The sequence below is a fragment of the Schizophyllum commune genome (genome assembly GCF_000143185.2).
Source record: "Schizophyllum commune H4-8 unplaced genomic scaffold SCHCOscaffold_6, whole genome shotgun sequence".
NCBI classification, from domain to species: domain Eukaryota; kingdom Fungi; phylum Basidiomycota; class Agaricomycetes; order Agaricales; family Schizophyllaceae; genus Schizophyllum; species Schizophyllum commune.
Window position 1 is genome coordinate 2,053,055 of NW_026089543.1, and position 15,275 is coordinate 2,068,329.

Here is a 15,275-nt window from a genome sequence, read left to right on the forward strand (position 1 = left end):
GCAACAGAAGGCGCCTTCGTGCTCAGTATTTCTAGGTGACCATACGTTGTCCTAGCTGGGACAGATGGTCTCAAGGGAAAGTCCAGCTCACATGCCCGGACAGGCTTTGAGCAATGAAACCTCCTCAATGAAAGCCGTGGTCGTAATTTAACTGATGAAAGGGTATCTAAGTATCACACGAGCATTGAGGGGAGAGACGCAACGCACCGACCGCTAGTGGGGGTTGTGAAACCTGTGCTTGCCAATAGCGCGTATAGCAGCCTGTTGGAGCACGCAGGGAGATCCTTGCTCAAGGAAATCGACAGTGAAGTCGAGCAGTAAGCCGCTCGGCTTTCAATCGGGACCATCTGCATGGTCTACATGGACAGGGGCGGGTGAGAAATTCGGACAGAGGCCAGCAGAGGGAATCAAACCCACCAGTTGCGCAGCCCGTAGCGGACCGCTGGCATCAAACCATGCTGGATGGGTCGGCCCGCGAGCGCGGACCAGACACACTGGTGAGAGGTCGGACCTTGTTCGACGATGCATAACAAATTGACATACCGTGGAGGACGGGGACTGTGACCTCAGATGCGCAGCTTGGCTGAGAGGGGAGTATAGTCAGGCTCAGAGTTAGCAAGTCGAAGGGATGGGTTCATACAGCGATCGCTCAAGCTGCGCAATGTCTGCGACTTCATCGATGAGCAATCGCACCCATCCTACGGCCTGCATGAACACATACCGGTCACAGTCCTCGTCCTCCGTCTCATCTTCCAACGGATCTTTCCGTTCTCAGCTGCGCGCGGCGGGGCTCATCAGAGCCCCGCCGCCGGATTATTGGGGATTATTGGTTGATATTTGTTCGTCGTTCGTACTCGCGACAGCGGGCGACTTGCGTCGCCGCTGGGGACAAGGGGTCCGAAGAAGCCGCCGTGCGAATATGGGCTAGTTGTAGGGCGAACTTGAGGGCAGACCATTTGGTTACCTAACGCGCGCCAGGGGACGGTCACGAGCGACGAGAGGATGCTTGTGGTGATTCTCGGGCTACATAAAGGACAAGAGACGGGGCGACGAATATACCCATTACACACAACACGTCGGGAAAGATACACGGGGACGACGTCGCAGCCGTACATGGAAGAATCAAATCTCGTCGCTTAGGCTGTACTAGCCGTCGTATTGGCCGTTCATGACATGGAAGATATCTGCACGCTCGAAGGTCAGCAACAACAACCAAACGTCGATGAATGGGAATTACTGACTCAAAGGGCGCGGCTTGTCGACGCGACCACGCGCCTCCATGAGTAGTTTGTCTACGTGTTGCCACGTCGTAGCTAGACGAGCTTGTGCGCTTTTGAGGTGTTTGAGTGCCGGGAAGAGCAAATGGAGGAAGCGGGCGACTTCGGAGACGGGCACCTCCAGACCACCGAAACCAACGGCCAGTTCGGAGACCTGACTGGGAGTATCCAGCAGGCAATCCCAGTCCTCGAGCGACGGTATGTCCCTCACGTCATGGATATTCAAGGAGAGTCGCTCGAGGTCGGGGCAATGATACGCGAAGCGGATGAGGGCGTTGAGGGTCGCGAGCTGCGGTGGTAGGATCCTTTCGCGTTCCCAATTACCGAAAGAGTACATGTCGTATGTCTCCACCTTGAAGACGCGGATATGAGGTAGGTGCTGAGCCAATAATGCGTAGTCGGAGTTGTCCAGCATGATTTTGTACGATGCACGGACCTCGAGGGTGATGAGCTCGGTAAAGGCCAGAAGTGAGTTTATGTGGCGCAGGGAGAGGAACCATTCCTTGGCGATAGGCGATTCATCTGGGCTATGCAGGCGATCATCCGGCTCTAACTTTCCTACGGTTTTGCCAACAATGCGAGCTGAGCGAAGAACGCTTGGTTGACAGGTCCGCGCGATGGCGGCGACAATATCCTCCAGATCGCTTTCGCCCTTCATGAACGATGTCTGCAGATCCACCTGCTGAAGATGCGGCGATCCTAGAAGAGCGACGGCGAATGCAGCAGACTGGCCTCGCAGGGTGATCCGGCGCAGACCTAGCAGGTTGAAGCTACCCACGGTCTCGCTGCAGTCACCGAGCGTCAGGGTAAGCTGGACGAGCGAGTCGGTGCATTCCTTCAGCAATGTACGCAGGCCGGTGGAGTGATGCAAACGTAGGTCGAGCGTGCGTAGAGACGCGAACTGGGGTCGCATCGCTGCGAGCAGCGGGATAGTAAGGGCGCTCGCGTCCCCAGCCTTCCCCGCTGAGCGTGGATCGGCGAATCGGAACTCTGTGATATTGATATTGTTCCAAAGCGGATCGGCGTCCATGTCGGCGATGAGGCAACGCGGGATGAAAGTCGACAGACGCGGGCCGGTGAATGGGAGTAAGAGCTTCGCAGGGAAACCGCCGTCTACGCCGCTGTAGACTTCCAGAGTTTGCAGGTTGTGGAATAGGGTGAAATCGTCGCGGCACCTCGCGAGGGAATCGGCCATGAGGGCATGAGTCGTCCAGTCGATGTATACTTTGCCCTGGCGGAAGAATGTGGGCAGACGGGAGTCGCGATCGCGTTTATCCTCTAGCAGAGGATGAAGGTATAGCTTCCGGACGTACGACGCCAGCAGTCGAAGGCGCGGGTATGAATCCCAATCACTGTCATCGATATCCAGAAGATGCTGTAATGTACCAGCGTGAGTTGCAGGGTACGAGCGGCTCAAGATAACGCAGCACACCAATAGCCAGATTTTTCGTTCAACACTATAGTGATCAGGCTGGTAGAGCATGAAGTGAGTAATTGGTCTGCGGGTTTGTCATAGGCCAACTCACGACTTTGATTTCCTCCAAACATAAACGCTCCTCAGGGAGAAGGAGCATGATAGGCACCAGTGAGGACAGAGTGTGCCAGATCTTGCGCTGAGCAATTGGATTATAGTGGCGGTCGACCAAGGCCAGAGAAATGAGGTCAGGTTTGCCGAGATGACTAGCTATCTCGTCAAGGGTTTCGCGAGGGAGGGTGTAAAGCGCCGGACGCTGAGCATATGCAAGACCCGCCTGCTATCATATTCGTCAGCCTTCATGTGAGGGCCTCTGGCACAGCATACCTTGTCAGGCATCGTGCTGGCGGAATCTCGTAAGGAGCGGGTATCGCTGAGAGCCATTATGGTAGGAAGAGAGAACAATTGGCATTCCTAATCGGGAATTCGGCCATCACAAAAGATAGGAGATGACTCTTCCGTTCGGCGAACGCCGGTTGACAACCACGGCGGTCTAGCGTTGTATCTTTCGGATTCTTTCCATCACCCTTGTCCTTGTCGCCATGGACTTCAGCGTTACCCGCCTACCAGTTTTCATCTACAATAGTATCTCTGCTGCTCTTTTTGGCGCACCAGTGGATAATTCGGCGGTACGTCCTTCTCCTGCCTCTCCAATGGCCCTTGGAAGCTCATGCATCGCCCAGATACAAGACCCAGCTCCCGTTAAACCGCCCGCCATTTATCGCCTCTCAGTAGAAACCCTTCACGAGATTGCGGAACATGTCGGACATAACTCCAAGGCGGACCTCGCATCTCTTGTCCGGGTGGACCAGCGATTTCAGGCCCTTGGCGAAGGCATACTGTGGCGCGAGCTCCCTTCCATTGTGCCCCTGCTTCGTCTTTTGATGCCGGAGTACTTCTATCTGAACTACGTATATGTGGTGAGTACAATGGCGCCGCCATTGGACCACAATTATTTGATTCACTGTTTAGCCGGATAACGATCCTTTCGTTCGTGATCACAGTCGCAATTTCTCTTGTCTGGTAAGCTCGTCTTAACGTTGACCACTGTTGTATGCTCACTGCATCTGCACGCTAGCGGCAGCACAAGCCGCTCCCCGATGATATATGGGAGCAGCATCCAAGTCTTCTACGCCTTGCATCCCATGTCACGACGCTTCTCATTCATCCCATTTCGAGTCCCACCTTGGATCACTATTTTGATACCTTCTGGCGTCAAGGAACCATTCTTGTAGACATGCACACTTTGACAGGGGTCTCCCGCTCGCTGTCTTCCGATCCGAGCCGTGCCGCCCTCTTCCCGCGCCTGCAGCGACTGGAGGTCAACAGTTTCTCCGGCATTCCTGCCGAACTTCTTCTTCCATTGTTAGGCGCCAACCTCAGCTCCTGTGTCGCCTACTGCACCATCTGGGGGCTTGACGAGTTACTCAGGCGCACGAAGATCGATAACTTCAGCCACTGCGAGTTCATGCTCTCCGACCTACTCGAGGAGATCCTGAACGACAACGACACTTCTGATGACGAGGACGACGATCCCGAGCCTTTCCGCCCGTATTCTGTGGTGGAACACCGGAGTGTTTTCGACATGCCCAATCTTCGGGATATCGCCCCCGTCATCCACTCGTTGCGCGCACTCAAACTACGCCTCATCTTCGCGAAGGACCTCCCTGCTCTGCTTCAACCTGCATACGACTCGCTGCGCTCGCTCAACGTGGAGATCAGCGAGCTCGACGACACGGAGACGGACTATAACCTTAGGTCACTCCGATCGTTGACGGTCCGAAAGCAGAAGGCTGCGTTCGCGCGCGCCCTCGTGAGTTCCGTAGAACTCGAGCATCTCGACATGCAGTCTTTGGATATCGCTGGCTCTGACGATCTCGACACCCTACTTACGAGGATCCGTCAGGAATGTCGACCGGCTACACTTCGTCGCGTGCGGATCGACGAACGTAAGGGCTCCTCTCGGGATTGGTCCTTCGCCGTCGACCAGCTTACCCCGCTTCGCGCCTTTCCTTGCTTGGTCGAACTGGACATCAGCGTCAGCAGCGACATTTCGATGACCGACGCTGATTACGCTGCGCTTGCCCCCTCCTGGCCGTCTCTCAGGGTCTTCAAGTTGAAGCATGCGCGGGATGCACCGGACACGGCGGTACTCTCTTCCTCGACCACGCTTGCTGCTCTTGTCTCCTTCGCCACCTCCTGCCCCGACCTCGAAGAGCTCGGCATCCAGCTTCACGTCAACTCGCTCCCGGACCTCGTCCTTCCCGCCCGCCAAAGTCGCATACACACGCTGGACCTGGGCTTCCGCACCGCGCTCGGCGTCGACGTTCCGCTGGTCGCTGGCTTCCTGCGCTCGTTATTTCCGGGTCTGCAGAAGCTACACGTAGTGCCGGCGCTGGGGGTCGCGACGATGTGGAACCGGGTGAGGTATTCGGTGCTTCCACCGTACTATGGAGCAAGCGCGCCTTGTGAGTGATACGCTTTCGATTTAGGACCAACGCTGACCGTGTCTTCCAGGGCTACCCGCAAGCAACTGAAGTCCCTCTGGGTTTTTAGGTTTGATCTGGTGCAGCGGATGACGTCTCTCTATCTTGATTCTACATCGTTTTGTATGCGTTCGATATGTTCTGGTCTTGTATCATCGACTCGCATTTCCTTTCGAGCCCTGCTCGCGTCGCCTGACGTTCTTCAAATGCAAGACAACAGCGAGGCGTCTAGCCTACCCTCAAGCGCGGTCTATATCCACGGTCTGTTCGCACGCTACCTTCTTCGGACCCCTTGTCCCCAGCGTCGACGCAAGTCGACCGCTGTCAGGCATACGAACGACGAATCAGCTACCATTCGATAATCCTCAATAATCAGGCGGCGGGGCCTCCCACGAGCCCCGCCGCGCACAAGACGAAGATGGAGAGATCCGTTTTTTGAATTATTCCCTGGACGGGAGTTGTGACAGTGCGTGCGTTCTGCCGATGATGATCTGCGTACGTTGCTGACCGGTGGACGTGTAGCCTTGCGCAGCTGGGGTATACCACTGTACGTTCGGGCTCTGGATAGACCTGCGATGAGGCTGATTGCGTGTTTTCCCTCAGCCATGCTGCCCGACCGGTGTCACAACTCCCGTCCTAGGTGTATGTCTTCCATCCATTCAAAGGGAGCTTGAAGCTTACCTGCAGACAGCGTCAAGCACGCCGCCAGCAAGCATGACCAAGATGCCCAGTGGTCTAGCGATCCAGATGCGCTTCATGGTGCGCTGCAGTATCTTTCCCTCAGGCTTCTATCAGCTGACGATGTTTTGCAGATCTTGCATGTTCACGTCGTGCCGGCTGGCTCACGATATCGTTTCGAATGTGTAACGAGCCCATGAACCAGCGCAGTCACCATTCTGCTTACTTATTCTCCTTTCTTGAATCCATCGTGCGTTTCTTCCTTCTTTTTCTTTGATGCCTGGTAATCTAACCTGTATGCACAGATCTATCTACTTACGAAGCCTACCCAAAGTGGAGATGTCCAGATCGACATCGCGCTGAGGGCAGACTCATCGTGATTCAAGAATCCTCCGCTGGCAGAGCCCAGAACGGAGGGTTCTCGAATCACCATTGTGTCTTGCTCGGGAAGCTTTTGCGAAGGCTTTCCCTAACCAGACATACGCTCATGCGTGTGAACTCCGAATGATATCACTTCGTTCAGGTGCACACGACTTGAGACCCTCCTGTATTTGCGAGCTAGCTTATGCATGGGGATATATACTAACTTATGGAAACGATGCGAGAGTGCTTGAGACTGTCGCCGAGGTTCGCGAAGCATGCTCCGACGGCCCGTACTAGGCAGACGTGATCATGATGTAGTACAGAAATCGAACTTGCGTCCTCCGGGTCACGATGCCTACTCCGCAAGAAATATCCCCCATAGTCGACGTTTGCGGGCTCCGAAACCGTCGAGTCCTGCTTTTTGGCACGGAAAAAGAGCAAAAAGAGCCCGAAGAATCCCCAAGGCGTTTCTTAGACAGTTACGAACGTGCATCACCGCATTGGCAACAGAAGTCGTTACACATCTGAGGACGCCGCAGCTCAACACGCCTCGCAAATAACCACTAATCCACCGACCCTTGTGATATGGCGTGCAGTGCAATTATTATATACCGCTCATGACCCTATCTTATTCGCTGTATTGTGCTGCCCTCGGTTACATCTGGCATCAGAGAGCGCTATACTGTGTCTGTTGCGCACGTTTTTGAGGTGAGAAATTGGGGAAGCCAGACTTGAGAAGCGGTGTTTTGAGAACAAAGCTATTCCCGATTTGGTATATATTCCTGTGCTGCTGGGCCAATCAGGCTCCCAGCGAAAGCGCTCATCGTCAGAGTCTGCCTTGTCTCAAAGCTTGATTGTGCAACTGCATTTGTGCTCATACGAAGCGCCCGATTATGCCACACGGGCAGCGGAGCCAGCGGCAAACGCTTGAGACGCATCAGCCCGGGCGCATTACGCGTCTGTCAGCGTCGAGCGAACGAAGCGCTAGACACCCTCGGAGAAGTGTCAGCTTTACCAAGAGATATACTGCTCTATTTCAGAGGAGGCATGGATGCATGCTACCATTCGCGCGCGTGCAGGCCTCAGTCATGGACAGCCTCAAAGCTATATTCCTCCACCTCGACCGACACTCGCAGCCGACAACTGTCATCCATTCTGGTCCTCCGGCGCGACCAAGAGCCCGATCGTGCCTCTGCTATAGCTTTGCCTTTGTATGGTCGAATCCGACCCAGTAATTCATGAGCATGATTTGGCTGCCTTCGTGGTCGATGAAGTTGTGCTCGTCGGGTTGCATAAGCGCCTTGTATTCAGGCGAGTCAAAGACCTGGGGGATGGTAAGATGTTAGTCGGCCATTTAGTAGGGGCAGACTCGGGCTGGGAGAATGGGATACAGAGCGTCAAAGAATCGTGGCACGCCGACACACCTGTTGCAAGTCCTCAAACGAGTCTGCCTCAAGCAGAACGACACCGTCGTAAGTCGCGGCCGGGAAGCCATACTTCTCGCTCCAAGCCTTCATGGCCGAGGGCGAGAGGTGCATCTGTGTGCCGAAGTCAGCGTTACGAAGCCTATGTGGATCGCGAACTTGAGGTGCCGGGCAAAGTGGCCGCAGCAGACTGTCCATCCAGATGGCTGCAACAGACCGTCCACTGTCCGCCCAAAAGGCTGCAATACGCTATTCACTCGTACTCACCTGATCATATCGCACCGTATACTGATGCGCGACGCGCGAGCCGGTGAAGATCTTCGAATGGACGTTCAGCCAGTAGTCCGAGAACTCCTCGTGCGTCATGCCCTTCCGTCGCTTGAGGAGGTATATGAGGCGGACGCGGTCCTTGCGCAGGGTAGGCTTGCTATCGGGCATCGTCAGAGCGAAGAAGGTCGCGCCAGGCAGCCTATAAGACGATAGAGTGTGTAGCATCGTGTGGCGTGCCTGCAATACAATCCGACCTAAGTGCGCCGACAGCGCAAGTGCGTCCATCTGGGGGCGACAGGTGGATTCATTCGAGGCGACATGCGCGTCGATGAGCGCCTGTGAACTGCAGCCGATCTTAGGCCAGCCTAAACAGTGTGAGTCCTTTTTGGCGCAATCACTTCGCTGTGCAGACGAGAATACGAGGACGTGTGGAACGCGGAATTTCTTCGATTCAAATGACAGCATTGGTACAGCCGACCACTGCGCCTGTCCTAGACCCGCGAGTTTGTCTACAGCTTCGCCTTCGTGTGGTCGAAGCCGACCCAGAAGTTCATCGGGATGATCTGGGAGCCGTCGTGGTCGATGAACTGGTATTCGTCGGGGCGGACGTGAGCTTTGTATTCCTCGGAGTCGAATACCTGAGAGACGAGGGTTAGTCATGGAATGGGGCGAGCAGCGATTTGCAGAAAGGGCAGAGAAAGTTTTCAGAGAAGCAAGGGCGAGTCCAAATTTATAGTGCGCGTACAGTGGACTCAAAAGACCGACTGCCAGAGCTCCAAAGACCTGCGTCGTAGCCACGTACCTTCCGTATGTCTTCGAACGAGTCTGCCTCGAACAAAGCGACACCGTCGAAGGTCGTGGCCCGTATGCCGTATTTCTCCTCCCACGCCTTCTCTGTCGCGGCAGAGGGGTGCATCTGCATGGAAGATCAGCTTAAGCTCAAACACTCTGTCAAGTCGCCGCTGAGGGGTGCAGCGATGATGGTCACCCTCCTTTCCGGAGACTGCATGTCCGACCTGAGTCAATACGCACCTGCTCGTAACGCGACATGTACTGATGCGCAACACGCGAGCCGGCGAAGATTTTGGAGTGAGCTTTCAGCCAGTATTCAGCGAACTCCTCATGGGTCATATCTTTGCGCCGCTTGACAAGATATATCAGGCGGACGCGGTCATTGCGCAGAGAGGGCGTATCGTCGTTGGCGTCCGACATCGTCGAGGTGAGGGCTGCTCCGAGGAGGTCGAGTGGATTTAATCAGGACGAGTACTTATTTGCGTAAGGTGACACGGGTAACACGGATGATTGCAGATAATGGGAGCCAGCCTGTATAGCCCAAGGTTCACCGCGCGGGCCAAACGTCGATGTGCACGCCTTCTAGCAATTGCATGTCCACCTAACGATGGAGCGAGGTCGTTCTTCATTGGGCCTTAGTTCGCTTTAGATGAGAGCCTGGCGGCTTGCGGCGCCAATCGGACGTCCAATTGGGTGATGTACATGGAGGCAAGAGACAAGCCGCACAGTCGGCGTTGGAACCACAAAAGGCAATATCCCACGTGTTGCCTTGCGGCCCGTTGCGCCGCTGAGCTGTCTTCATCTCCTGCCATGATACCCTCACAGTAATCCGTCTCAAGCACTCACTGACTACACTTGAGCGTATAAGCAACAATACAGGATCCCTCGCTTGCTGCTCCCTATCCACCCGACCCGCGCCGTATCTCCATCAACTGTCTAGCCTGTCGCCTAGTGCCGTCAAGCGCCCACCATGTCCACTATGGATTCCATCAACCGCTTCATCTGGGGCCCCACACCCGAGCAGCGGGTGCGGGAATGGCAGGCAAAGCTGCGTGCGGAGAGTCGTAAGCTCGACAGGGAGATGCACCAGGTACGTCTGCTAGCTGCGCGCCATCGTACTCAAGTACCGCTCCATGTACGCGACTGACTTGCCACACTACCCCTCCCGTGCACCATAACACTTATCTGACACCCCACCCACCCCAGCTCGATGTCCGCGCAAAGGACGCGAAGAAGACGGTCAAGCAGCTCGCGACGAAGGGCGACGTCAAGTCCGCGCGCATCCTCGCGCGCGAGGTCGTGCGCGTCGATCGGCAGAAGGACAGGATGTCCGTGAGCAAGGCGCGCCTGGGGTCCATTAACTATCAGTTGCAGCAGCAATTGGGTGAGTGACGGCGCTTCTGGGGCAAGGGGAAGGGGACGCGCCCATCGTCCCCCGCATCAAGGTGTATACTCACGCAAATGCTCCAGCTATGGCCAAGGTCACCGGCGCGCTACAGAAGTCCACCGAGATCATGAAGCTGTCGAACTCGCTCATCCGGCTACCGCAAATATCGCAGACGATGCGGGAAATGAGCATGGAAATGATGAAGGTGCGCCGAGCTGGACCTTGCTACAGTTCTCAGATACTGACCATTTCTTTCCTCGCGTTCCCCCTCCCTCTCAATTTGACTCGCATCGCCATTAACATCACCCTCACTGTTGGCCATTCCTCCCCACTCTGCCTCCCCTCCTCAATTAGGCCGGCATCCTCGAAGAAATGACCGAAGACATGCTCGACATGGACGCCGACGACGAGGAGCTCGAAGAGGAAGCCGACGCTGAGGTCGATCAGGTGCTGTTCGCGCTCACAGACGGCAAGCTCGGGCAGGCGGGGAGTGTCAGCACGGAGGTGCCGGTGAGTGGTAATTCCCATATTCGTTCTCAGTCCGGGGTTACTCTAGTCTCACTCATCGTACACCCCATGAATACTTTGGCCACATTCGTTGTGCATCCCATACATGTTACTCACCTACCTCACAGGGCGCAGCAGAACAAGCCACCGACCCGGCCGAGGACGAGCGTATATTGGAGCGCTATCGGCAGGAGCTTGCGAGTGTGTTGAGTTGAGCCGAAGCATCTACCTTGACTTTTACTGGACATGTATCGACCTACCGACGAAGCCCTCATCCCCCAGCTAGACACCCTACCCACGATTATTAAGACGAGTTGGGATGAACTGGAAGTATATGTACACTACTTATTGACGCGTTAGTATACGCCGACTCAGAGTCCGGTTCACCCGGAATGGCTTCGCACTACTGCATTGCCCCTCAAGCCGAAAGTGACGCTGACCCAGCCTCAATCTACATCACCGCCTACCACCTTCTCACTCACCCCTTTGCCCTCCCCTCGCACATCACTCGACACGTCACCCTCATCACTGAACACATACTCCCCCGTCACCTTCTCCCAGAGTGCGCGCGTGTCGACGGTCGCGTCCAGCCGGGCGGCGAGGAGGAAGGCGCCGGAGAGTTTCCTGAAAGGAATGTCAGCGCGGGCTACTTGCAGATGTCGATCACTGACCTGTTCAGACTATACGTCTCCCTCGGCGGCGGCGTGAGCCTGTGCTTCAGCATCGTCGGGATGAGCGCGCGGATCTCGTTCGTGATGTCCGCCCAGGAGGACGTGGGGCCGAAGGAGACGGGCATGGGGGTGGTGGACCTAGAAAAGGGGGTTGTTAGTAGGCGTACGTCGGCACAAGAGCGATAATAGGAGGCGGAGAGCGGACGAAGCTAGGCGTCCGTCGCGAGCAATGTCCTTTGCATGCAACATCTCCTTGAGACCCTGAAAAGCACCCGGCACAATCACCAACACGTAACACAGAAACTCACCTAAACGGCGTCGCTAAAAGCGTCATCGACCGCACATGCGCGTCCACCATCACCTCGTCCTCCGCGCCCGTCAGGTAGCCGACCTGCGTGCTCCAGCGCACGCACGCGTCGCGGTCGCCCGAGGCGGCGGCCTGCAGGAGGCGGAGCCAAGAATCCATGAACTCCTTGCTGTACTCGCGCGTCGCGCCGAAGTCGACGAGTTGGATCTGGGAGAGGGTGATTGGTACGGTCGCTTGGTCTTGGGTGTAGTCATGTAGGTATCAAGTAAAGACGCGGAGGGGTCGAGCGATCGCTTGTAGAAGTTAACCAAACACGTCACATACCTTGTCCTCCGTCTCATCCCACAAGAAGTTGCTCCAGTTCGGGTCCGTCTGCATGGTGCGCCAGGTGAAGAGCTCGCGCAGGCAGAGCTCGATGACGCGGGCGGCGATCTGGGGTGAGAGAAGGTCAGAATGGGCTGAGCGTAAAGCGGGGCTCGGGAGATTGCAGGGGCTAGCGACACTCACATCATCCCTCTTCTCCTTCGGCAACCTCTTCACCCGCTCTTCGCCAATGCTGATCCCGTTTACGCGCTCCATGACGAGGACCTGGCGATTGCTGTTCGTCAGCATAACACCCCGGCACTATCATTACGACTATCGCACCTCCTTCGTACTCCCTGACCACACCCAGGGCACCATAAAGCGAGAGTCAGATTCACTGTACAAAGTTAGTTCTCCATTGCAGGGTCAGTGTAGGGCGGAGGTATGTGGATGGGAGGCGGCAGGAAGACGTCAAGACGCACACAAAACCGCTAAACTTCCTCGCCATGCCAGCCTCGCGGGTGTAGTCGCATTCGTCCGCGAGCTCGCCCTTCATGACTTCCAGGGTTTTGTTGAGGAAGAGACCTGTGTGTCATGTCAGCCTCGCTCTCCAAGTAAGGTCGAGATAGTCCAAGGGCAAGCAACGGCCACCGCGGACGAGAAGAACACATTCGACGCAGCGAAAGGCATCGACTCACCCTTCGGCAACAGCCTCCCTGCGGTCAGCAGCGTTCGCAGGTACCCCAAATCACTCGCTATGGAGCGCGCAATGTTCGGGAACTGGACCTTGACGGCGACGGGGATGGTCCCTTCGGGGGTGGCGCGGTGGGCGAAGGAGGCGTCTAGGATGCGGAGTTAGCGTTTCTGCCGACTCTCAGCGTCAAAGGGCAAGCACAAGACAAGGGAGATTGGAAAGATGAGAAGCAACGATACCCACCTGCCACACTGGCCTTCAGCTCTGCCCTGTGCACTTGCCCGATACTGGCCGCTGCGAACGGTACGCGCTCGAAGGAGGCAAAATTGGACATCCAGTCGTCTCCAAGAGCTTCGCGCATGACGGTCTGGGGAAGGGCTGAGTGATGCATTCCTTTGACAGACCTCGGTTCAGACGAGCTTAGTGGCGCAGCCTACCTCAAACTGAGCATCCGGCATATAATGCGCAGAATCCTGCACTCGTCGGAAGACGGCGTCGAGGTCGGGAGGTAGGACGTGGGTGTCTGACACGACGGTCAACATCTCTCAATCGATTTCTCGAAATCAACGGTAGCCGGAGCACGCACGTACCCTGTATGCTCATAAACTGTCCTAACTTCAGGGCCGCGCCGCGCATTTGCGACAGCTTGGAGACGAGCCGCCCAATGTTAGCCTCCGTCATCATAAGGGAGGATGACTGATTCTCGGAGCCTGCAGATGAGGTGAGTGAGGTCGAATATGAGTGCATGCACGCGTGCACCGAAAGGTGTGTTGACGCATACACCAATCACTATGTGCATGCATGCAGTCAAGCGAACTGACCTGACGTTGTCCGGCGAATCATCTCGGAGGCGGCGCCGTACCCCAGAGACGCGGCGAGACCTGGAAGTATGGATGAGAAAGAGCTCGTTCAACGGACGAAGGGGAATGTATATATTTACCTCCATAGTGGAACAACCGTCCGATCCGCGAGGAGGGGACTCTGGACGACGAAAGTTGACGCGCAACCGGTGGAGGAAGTTGCTCGGGGACGGGCTGCTCTACCAGTGTCTCTGCAGCTGGGGGCTTGACAAGAGGCTCTGCAGATGTCGTGGTGGGTTCTTCGACCAGAGGTGGCGCGGGACGTCGTTCAAGCTCAAGAACGGGTGCGGCTTTTGGAGCGGGGGAAGGACGGACCGGCGGCAGATGTGAGGGAGTGGGGGGAGGAGGTCGCGGTGCTGGCGGAGGGAGACTAGTACGAAGGTCTTCTCGAGAAGAAGCTGGAGTAGGCGGTTTAGCACCCTTCGGGGTCGAAGGCTACGGACAGCGCGTCAGCGTTAAGCACTCAGAGGAACTGCGTCACGCACCTCCTGCGGGGAAACAGGGGACGCTGTCGCCAGCGCTGGTCTGCTCTTACTTGGGACGACCTCGATATTGTCTGTAGGTCGTTCGGCCTGGATAGGTACGCGACGCGCATTCGCTGCCGCGTCCGACGCGTCTGCTGCCGGTGCTGGAGTAGACTGGACATTTTCGGCAGCTCCTGGAGCCACAGAGGGTTGCGCATCACTAGTTATGGAGGGCGCAACATCGTCCGGGTGGTCTGCACTCCACGGGCGCGCCGCCGCTGCCGCGCGAGTCGCACCGAGCTGAGAGGCACGGATGCGTGCGGCATTCCCGACGATGTCAGCAGCGCCAGCGAGTACGCATAGCCAGTTGTATGCAGGCCCAGGGGGCATCCGACGCGGTGCACTTGAACGACGAGCGCGTCGATGATGAGCGCGTCTGCTAGGAAGTCGGGTCCGGCCCGAACGCGATATACTTCCGGATTAGGATGCCAATTGACCATTGTTCTCGACGGTGGTTTGTCTGCACTCATCATCTCTTACTGTCCCCATCCTCTATAGATCAAAGGAGATGCGCAAGGTCGGCTCAGAGCAGACTGAAGGATCGAAAGGGAGCGGCGTAGGAAGATAAGGCAAGTGCAGGAGCGCTATATAGTGGCTGCGCGGGAGCGTCGCTAAGCGAGTGTCAGTGGTGCAGCGGGTTACTTGGGTGGCCTTCTGACCTGGGCGGACGGGATTTATCCTGGTTAACGCGGCGACGCTGGTTCGTTCCTCGCCAGCACACACGGCTTGTGGTTCCCCTTTTTGTTTCTGCCAAGACGTGGTTTCTGATCTCTTTTGCTCAGCGCATGATTGGTGTAGCCTTTATAATCATCTCGTCGTCGTACTGAAGCCCAGGACCGCCTTGCGCCAGGTCGACTGGGGACGGAGGGACACCCAGTGGAGGCTCACTGCGCACGATGTTTCCCAGGCTGCCGCGGCCGCATCTAGAGTTCGGTATAAAACTCGACGAGGCCGATGTATGTAAGTAACATGTAACTAGTTACTTACAGCTGTAAGTAACGATGTTATTAACTCGCGTGTTATTAACATGAAGTTACATGTAAGAAACTGGCGTGTTACATGGTATATAACCCTTTTGGGTGTTAATAAAGCTCTACTCTGCATCATAGGCGTTATCAGCTGCTCTGGTGATCCTGTACCATCCCCACCGCCTAGATCCAGAGCTTGATTTCACCGCAATGATGACCTACTGAAGCTTCGAGAGCACCAGCGGTATATAAGCTTCACGTGCCAGAATTGCTGCCCCTTTGACCTGGTA

At 56.1% G+C, this 15,275-nt stretch overlaps 7 protein-coding genes across 7 annotated transcripts; 2 read left to right on the forward strand and 5 right to left on the reverse strand.

Moving 5' to 3' along the window:
* Positions 1-33: 33 nt before the first annotated feature.
* SCHCODRAFT_02300125 (uncharacterized protein) lies at positions 34-947 on the reverse strand. The gene is made up of 5 exons (XM_050342306.1): positions 722-947; positions 641-665; positions 418-583; positions 208-356; positions 34-151 (listed from the first exon to the last, which is right to left on the reverse strand). The coding sequence occupies exons 1-5, from the start codon at positions 747-749 to the stop codon at positions 148-150; spliced, it is 372 nt and encodes a 123-aa protein (XP_050200189.1). The 5' UTR covers positions 750-947; the 3' UTR covers positions 34-147.
* SCHCODRAFT_02542960 (uncharacterized protein) lies at positions 924-3,161 on the reverse strand. The gene is made up of 5 exons (XM_003031604.2): positions 3,079-3,161; positions 2,804-3,031; positions 2,710-2,748; positions 1,242-2,652; positions 924-1,184 (listed from the first exon to the last, which is right to left on the reverse strand). Exons 1-5 carry the CDS (start codon positions 3,133-3,135, stop codon positions 1,147-1,149), a joined length of 1,773 nt encoding a protein of 590 aa, XP_003031650.1. The 5' UTR covers positions 3,136-3,161; the 3' UTR covers positions 924-1,146.
* A 132-nt stretch (positions 3,162-3,293) lies between these two features.
* Positions 3,294-5,288, forward strand: SCHCODRAFT_02600011 (uncharacterized protein; the record flags this gene model as incomplete). The annotated part of the gene is made up of 5 exons (XM_003032030.1): positions 3,294-3,380; positions 3,435-3,671; positions 3,830-4,564; positions 4,601-5,219; positions 5,269-5,288. 5 exons carry the CDS (start codon positions 3,294-3,296, stop codon positions 5,286-5,288), a joined length of 1,698 nt encoding a protein of 565 aa, XP_003032076.1.
* A 2,185-nt stretch (positions 5,289-7,473) lies between these two features.
* On the reverse strand, positions 7,474-8,140 carry SCHCODRAFT_02701622 (uncharacterized protein; the record flags this gene model as incomplete). The annotated part of the gene is made up of 3 exons (XM_003031602.2): positions 7,474-7,602; positions 7,703-7,816; positions 7,970-8,140. The coding sequence occupies 3 exons, from the start codon at positions 8,138-8,140 to the stop codon at positions 7,474-7,476; spliced, it is 414 nt and encodes a 137-aa protein (XP_003031648.1).
* A 341-nt stretch (positions 8,141-8,481) lies between these two features.
* SCHCODRAFT_02668156 (uncharacterized protein) lies at positions 8,482-9,184 on the reverse strand (the record flags this gene model as incomplete). Its single annotated transcript, XM_003031601.2, has 3 exons — positions 8,482-8,610; positions 8,775-8,888; positions 9,005-9,184. 3 exons carry the CDS (start codon positions 9,182-9,184, stop codon positions 8,482-8,484), a joined length of 423 nt encoding a protein of 140 aa, XP_003031647.1.
* A 559-nt stretch (positions 9,185-9,743) lies between these two features.
* SCHCODRAFT_02579428 (Snf7-domain-containing protein) lies at positions 9,744-10,873 on the forward strand (the record flags this gene model as incomplete). The annotated part of the gene is made up of 5 exons (XM_003032029.1): positions 9,744-9,854; positions 9,971-10,148; positions 10,235-10,356; positions 10,506-10,665; positions 10,794-10,873. 5 exons carry the CDS (start codon positions 9,744-9,746, stop codon positions 10,871-10,873), a joined length of 651 nt encoding a protein of 216 aa, XP_003032075.1.
* Positions 10,874-11,104: 231 nt separating this feature from the next.
* Positions 11,105-13,476, reverse strand: SCHCODRAFT_01171804 (ABC1-domain-containing protein; the record flags this gene model as incomplete). The annotated part of the gene is made up of 12 exons (XM_003031600.2): positions 11,105-11,282; positions 11,330-11,467; positions 11,638-11,843; positions 11,961-12,068; positions 12,144-12,224; positions 12,282-12,336; positions 12,422-12,524; positions 12,638-12,748; positions 12,886-13,000; positions 13,071-13,156; positions 13,224-13,343; positions 13,455-13,476. The coding sequence occupies 12 exons, from the start codon at positions 13,474-13,476 to the stop codon at positions 11,105-11,107; spliced, it is 1,323 nt and encodes a 440-aa protein (XP_003031646.1).
* Positions 13,477-15,275: the final 1,799 nt, after the last annotated feature.